This window comes from Lonchura striata, chromosome 2 (assembly GCF_050655825.1).
Source record: "Lonchura striata isolate lonStrDom1 chromosome 2, ASM5065582v1, whole genome shotgun sequence".
In the NCBI taxonomy this organism is placed as follows: Eukaryota; Metazoa; Chordata; class Aves; order Passeriformes; family Estrildidae; genus Lonchura; species Lonchura striata.
This window is the reverse complement of record NC_140704.1, coordinates 5,713,786-5,720,870: the sequence shown is the minus strand read 5'-3', so window position 1 is coordinate 5,720,870 and position 7,085 is coordinate 5,713,786. Positions and strand designations below refer to the sequence as shown.

Below are 7,085 nucleotides of genomic sequence, written 5' to 3'. Positions count from 1 at the left end.
AACAGAAATTCTGCCAGCCTAGATGGTGCTTTGGATCACTACACACAAACGTGATGCGCTACTTCTATGGCGAGTTTGATTGCGGATTTCAAAGCAGATTCTTGAAACATACTAAAAAATTAGTGCTTTTATTAACAGGTTTACAAACAGAATCCATTATTGTCTAGTTTCCTGAAAGATAGAACAAGCCATTTTCCTCATTATTTTGACATCATTTGCTTCTATGTTTTTTTTTTGTTTGTTTGTTTGGTTTTTTTTTGTGTGTGTGTGTGTGTGTGTGTGTGTGTGTGTGTGTGTTTCTGCTGATGTGCAGTTGTAAGTCCCGAGAGTGAGGACTTAGTATAATCAACAGTTTAAATGTTGCTAATTTGATACTTCAATTTACAACAGCTTTCCTCTTCAAGTGATGGGGATCCCACAAGTTTCTATTACCTTGACTCAGAGTTCATCATGAAGAGTGTAAGGATCATTAATCTCCATGGAAAAAGAGACTTCTTTTTCTTTTTAAGTAAAAAAATATCAAATATAATAAATTTATGAAAGACCATTCACAACATATACAGTAAGTGTTACATTTTGCTACAGCAGCTGTGATTTTTTTTTTTCTTTTTAGAATGTAAGGTCATACATTGCCATAAGTAAACACACTAATATGAGTAAGACCTTAAATGAATGTATACAGCCAGGCTTTATCTGTGGATAGATATACACTGTGTTTACTGTTTTACAGTCTAACCTATTCTTATTCACACCATTGATATAACAACTATGACCCTGCCAAGAATCTTCCTGTGCATATATAAATATAAATATTGAGCCAAGTCAAAAAGAGCAGGGTCAAATGTTATATGACTTATTAGACTCCTGTAGTTAAGGGTAAAAACTTCACTGTTTCTTTTGCAACTAATTTTTAATAAGAAGGCTGCTTCAATTGTTGTGTAGTTACAGCATTACATTCTGTAAACAATGTTTTAAAGCATTCTAAACAAACATTTAAACAATTGATTCTTTATCCTTGTCGGGTGAGAGAAGACAATCTATAGCCTCATCGCTTTTGCTCACGTCCGTTATCTTCAACTGGAGGTTTTCACTCGTGCCTCTGGTGACGCTGTCGTAGGATGGAGGGAAAGAGGTGGAGGACAGAGTTTCTGATTTGTCTATTGGCCTGCCGTAGTTTTCGTTCATCATGAACGCAATGAGCCCCTCCTTCTCGGGCGCATCGTCCTCCAGGATGCTGCTCTCCAAAGTTCTGTGCCTGTACAAGTAGGACGCCTGCTTCATGGAGCGCCGGAACAAATGTCTCCTGTAGGCCCTCTGGATGACGATGGCGGAGACCTCTTCTTGTTTCCGCCTGAGCGTCGTTGTTATCGGCTCGTAGGAGATCTTAGAGGGATTGGCTGCCATGAACTTCTCTTCCATCTGTATTTTGAGGGCATCCATCTCTCCGGATTCTCCTAGCACCCTTTTTGTAAAAGCAAACAAAATATCCAAGCAATGGATCCTGTCTCCGCTGACCATGGGCAGGTCCATCGCTATGAGTTTGATTTTGTTTGGTTTCGCTATGCGCAAAGGTTCTGACAGCGCGTCTGCAAAGTCTGAAAGTGCAGAATACTCAATAAACTGAGTGGCTTCAGGGTCAAACTTCTCCCAGATTTCATAGAACATATCAAAATCATCCTCGCTTAGAGGCTCTGTACTTTCCTCAGTGGCTACACTGAAGTTCTCTAAAATAATGGCTATATACATGTTTACAACAATGAGAAATGATATAATGATATATGTGACAAAGAATAAAATCCCTACAGCAGGGCTCCCGCAGTCTCCCTTTGAACCATTTGCGTTGGGAAGGTTTGGGTCGCAATACGGTGGTCCAGTGTTTAAAATAGGGTTGAGAAGACCATCCCAGCCAGCTGATGTGGTGATTTGGAAGAGACAGAGCATGCTGTTAGCAAAGGTTTGGAAGTTGAACATGTCATCAATCCCATACTCCTTCTTCACATAGGCAAAGTTAGCCATGCCAAAAATGGCATAAATGAACATGACCAGAAACAGCAAGAGGCCAATGTTGAACAGAGCAGGAAGGGACATCATTAAGGCAAACAGGAGAGTTCGAATTCCTTTGGCTCCCCGGATGAGTCTCAGGATCCGGCCAATCCGAGCCAAACGAATGACTCTGAAGAGTGTGGGAGAGAAGAAATATTTCTGGATGATGTCAGAAAGTACGGTGCCTTGAAAAGAAAAGAGACAGATAGCAAATTAGTACATGGGAAATAATCCCAGGCTTTCCTTTTAAAGCATTCAGTCAGGATTATTGAGAAAATAAATGGAAAGCTGCCCAGAGTGGAAGGCTCACAATGAAGGGAAAGGCGTTGTTGCTTTTTCATGCCCATTTAATCTATAAGAACTTGTGATACTGTAAGCAAAGAATGGTAGTGGCAGTTTTATTAAGGGAAAGCTTTTCTGTTGGTAATGAGAAACCAAGATCAAGTCAAGACACAGATAAATGCAGCTTTTTGGCCATGACCCACCTGATAAATTTGTCTTGAGTGCAGATGACAGAATGCGTCTGACATGACAACATTTTGTCTGTAAAATAACGACTTAGAAATGCTGATGTGCTTGGCCTGTTCTTTTTGAGCTACCACTCGAACAGTGCAGGTTTCTACTGGGTATCCATTTGGTTGGTTTCTTGCTTATAAATTTTTCCAGTTTCCCTGATGGGCTGGGAGGGAACTAAGGCTGTGCTAGCAAGGAAACGAGCTTGCACCCCTGTGCTAAACTCTTCCTTCAGGAGTAGAGCACTTGGTCCAGAAAGTGTAGTGCCAAGTCCCTGGCTGCACTGAGCCCTGCTGAGCTCCTGTCTCCCACAGGAAAATTGGCACGGCCCAAGGCCTCTGACACTGAAACAACCTGACAGCACTGTGAGCAGCCTGGCAGCTCTGGTTAACTGTGTGCTCTGGGCATATCCAGAGCATCTGACCTCAAGGTTCTGGTGACAGCTGTGTGGCAGTGACGTTCCCTGGGTGACCCAAACCTGTGAAATTCAGGCTGTTCAATGCCCCCAAAAGCCCAGGTGGGTCTCTGAGCACCAGAGATCTGCACTGGGGTCTTGCAGTCCACTATAGGGTGTTCAGAGCAGCAGGAGCGTCAGCTGGTATTTTCCAAACACATCACTTTTTCATTCACCTATTCCCTCCCTCAAAATGGAACCTTTTTTTCAGAAGTGTTGAATTTCTGAGCTCCTTTTGCTCGCTGGATCAGTTGACCATCTTCCAGTTGCTGCTACTTCCAGTTTTAGTGAAAACTCTTTTGGTTGGATTTCAGATTCACTTGACCTGTACTTTAATATCTAAATACATCTCCAGAACAGCAAATGGCACAAGCTAACAATAAAACTGCGCCTTTCTGTTTCATCCCTTGGCTATATGAGGGTGTGGAGCTCTAGTAACAAGGCTGAAAAAAGTCAGATTCAATGCACTTCCCAAACATGCCCTGATGGACTATTTCAAACTTTTGTAATAAAAAGCAAATAGCAAAGTAATAGCAATCCACGTGTGCCACTTTCATGTGGCTTTTTTATTTCTCTGTCACTGGCTCTTATGAAGAACTGGTGTTAAATGTATGTGGTGGCCTGTTCATGTTTTATCACCAGGACCTGTTAAGTGTGGTTGATAAACCTCCTACTTTTCCTGATCAAACCAGTTTTTGTTAGGCAGTTGTATGCTAGTTATAATTGCATTTTCAAATTGCGTGTAGAATTCAGTTCTCTGAGTTGAAAGCATATATTATGGCACAAACCCTTCAACTTTACCAATTAATTTTACATCTGCCTTTCTAACCTTGGAGTCTGGGGTCCAGGGTCACCTACCTACGATGGACAGAATCACAACCACAAAGTCAAATATGTTCCAGCCATTGGTGAAGTAGTAGTGTCGCAGAGCCAGCATTTTGAAGATGCACTCCCCGGTGAAGATGGCAACAAAAAGCATGTTGATTTTGTGGAGGATGTTCACTTTTTCTTGACTTTGGTCATCTGTTTCCACCATCATGGTAACCATGTTAAGGCAGATGAGAATCATGATGGAGACATCGAAGGCTTGTTTTGAGACGACATCGAAAATAAAACCTTGGTATTTGTTCTGGGGGAAAGGAAAAGGTTTAGTTGGGAAATTTGAGCCGTGTAAAAATGATGTAATTGTCTCCTGATTGATCAGAATGTCGAGAAAAACAGACAATATATTGCATCTGATTAGAACTCCATAAACTTAAAATGATGATGAATATTTTTTGATGTAGTTTTCAAATACATTTGCTCCTAATGCTTTTTGAAACTACTGTAAACAAGACTCTGGACTGTGGCCATGAATTTATTCAGTGCAAGCAGGTGGCCACTGGCATATGTAAATGGCACATGTAAATTGTAGTGTTGGTCAGTGCTGCAGAAGAGGGAATTTTGTACCACAGGTCACTGGACTTGTAAATATCACCCAAAATCAAAACATATAATTATTAAATGCCTTTCATCTGGAGCAATAAATTTTCCTATGCTGGGGAGTTGGAATGGTGCTTATTCTAGTAAATAAACATTCAGCTATTACACAAAGTTCAACTGAATTATGCTGTTCTTACCAGTGGCCTTGGGATTGGCTTTTGAGGCTTCTTAGATCCCAGCTTTTTCATTGCATTATAATATTTTTTCTGTTCTTCTGTCATGAAGATGTCCTGGCCACCTAAGTATAGGGTGAGAACAACACTATTACTTTTGATGAAGAGAGCTTGCCTCTGCCCCCTTCAAGGATGAATCCTCTCCTATTTAATTTCCCTTTTAATGTAGCTTTCCTCAGGTTGGACTGCTCAGAGGTACAGTGGTGTTGTTGCACAGAGGACATCAGGCCACTCTGTGCCCCCGTGTCAAATTTTGTGCCAGAGATCCCCTCTTCCTGAGCTGCTTTGCTGCCTTCTGTGGGGAATAGAGTCCCCCACCCTATATTTTCAGGATATTCATGCTCTAGGGACACTAGGGATTGCTACAGCTGTGCCTTTGTAGAAGTCCTGCAAGATGGTTTCTGCAGATGCTCTGGCACTGCTGATCTCGAGGCTGCTGTGGCAAAGCCATTGCTGATAAACCTGTTCCTGGCCTCGGTCCCTGCAGCAGTCACAAGATGTTGTGTAGCATATGCAGTACTTATCTTTTTCTTTTGTTGGTTAAAATTGTCAATGATGACACCAATGAAGAGGTTCAATGTGAAGAAAGACCCGAAGATGATGAAAATCACAAAGTAAAGGTACATGTATAAATTACATTCCCATTCAGGCTGCTCCTCGCACTGCAAAGGGAAAAGGGAGAGTGTGAAAATGGCACCACCTCTGCACACATCAAAATATTGAAGCAGTCAAAACAAAGCTGTCCATTGGAAATAAAAGTCATGAAACATGATAAAAATATTGTAACTCCTGTGAGCAGTCAGCTCTCCTCTGAAGTTTACCACTGGCTTCTGCAATGCCACAGTTATTCCAGCAACACTTCACAACACTGTCACAGCAATCACACTGCTCCAAAAAGTGCAACTCCAGAATAAATCCTATCAAATGTTCTCAGTCTGAACCCAAAAGGGGGAAAAAATCAATTTTCTGATTATCCTAATGCCTGTATGAACTAATGGTACTTACAATAAAACAGAAGTATGATTGCAGTATAATTGAATCCTAATGAAATACACTGCATTTTAAAGTGCAAATTTTTTTAGTGAGGGGTGGAATGGAATCAGATCTATTGCTGAAGATCTGAGAAAGAGGTGACTTGAGTCTGATAACCTCACGTTACCTCTGCCATGTTTGGCAACAGTGCCCACATTTGCCCCATCAGCTCCTGTCCCATCAGCAGAAAAGACACTTACTCAAAGTGAAGGTGTAGGGAGGGTTAAATATTTGTTTCACAGGGCAATTCAACTTAACCCAGCACTTTTAAAGACATGTTATCAGCAAAAGTTGGAAAATAAGGCAGTGAGCAGGGAAAGGAGAAGAAATATAGAAAGCAATTTAGGTCTTTGATGGATTCAGCCTAATTCTTGAGGTGCCTCTGTGTGCTGGGACCTCTGCAGCAGGAATAGATAAATCAGTTGTGTAGGAGTAAGGGCCACATTTACTTTAATTTCAGGGTCATCCTGCTCCAGTACAGCTACCAACAATGAGAGTCTGCAACTGTCCCAGCCAGAGTAACACAGGGACTGGCACCCTGCTTGTATTTTATTTTGTTGTGTTTGTTGTTAAGCATCATCAGTGCTGCAAAAGGCAATGGAACAGGAAATTATTCATTTCCTTGCAGAGACTTACCTCTCTTGAATCCACTGCTGCATACATAATATCCATCCAGCCCTTAAATGTGGCCTGAAAAAAATCCCACATAAGACATAAACATATTAAACAAGTACACCCTGAAATGATATAATCTCTACGATGAACTTTCAAAATGCAATGTTTAGCATGTACTTCACAATTAATACATTGCCTGCCTTGCAATCTAACATGTGTCCTTGAGTTTATGCTTATGTCTATATTTAAATTAATTCCATTATGATTTTATCCTGGATTTTCTCATTTCTGTTTTTTGACTTCTACACTTGCAGGGATGAAAGAGAGGTTTTTAGTAGAGATCTTAAAAAGGAAAGAAAATATAACAATTAAATCTTTGGAAGTTCTGACCTGAAAAATTTCAAGTAATGAAGTGATATGGCTGCACATAACATTAAAGAATGTTGCCTTGCACAGGTGAGATGGATCCCATCCATTTCCTGCTGAAGCTTGGATTCTGCCCTCTTCTCAACCAGGGCAAATCACGACAATATTAAACCCCAGGGAGCTGCATAAATCACAGCTGACTTGAAAGAAGCAAAGGCAATCAACACCTGCTGTGAGCCTGGCCCTGGAAACTCAATCTGCTTTACTGTTCAGATTTCCTTTTTATTAAACATTATGAAGTCGGTAGTTTTAATATTTTTTTTTATAATTGTTTAAAGAAGAAGTGAGAAGTCAGTGACAGAAGTCAGTGTCTCTTATTGGAAAGTTCAACGCAGAAGGGCAGTGAC

The 7,085-nt window shown here is 40.9% G+C and overlaps 1 protein-coding gene across 1 annotated transcript in view; it reads right to left on the bottom strand.

Moving 5' to 3' along the window:
• Window positions 1-272: 272 nt before the first annotated feature.
• Window positions 273-7,085, bottom strand: part of LOC110484562 (sodium channel protein type 5 subunit alpha) — a 214,478-nt gene continuing 207,665 nt past the window's right edge. The window contains exons 24-28 of the mRNA XM_085563330.1: window positions 6,334-6,387; window positions 5,186-5,327; window positions 4,630-4,730; window positions 3,869-4,139; window positions 273-2,228 (exon numbers count right to left, since the gene is read on the bottom strand). Of these exons, the coding sequence (XP_085419456.1) occupies window positions 994-2,228; window positions 3,869-4,139; window positions 4,630-4,730; window positions 5,186-5,327; window positions 6,334-6,387 (1,803 nt within the window). The 3' untranslated portion in view covers window positions 273-993. The remainder of the gene's footprint in view (window positions 2,229-3,868; window positions 4,140-4,629; window positions 4,731-5,185; window positions 5,328-6,333; window positions 6,388-7,085) is intronic.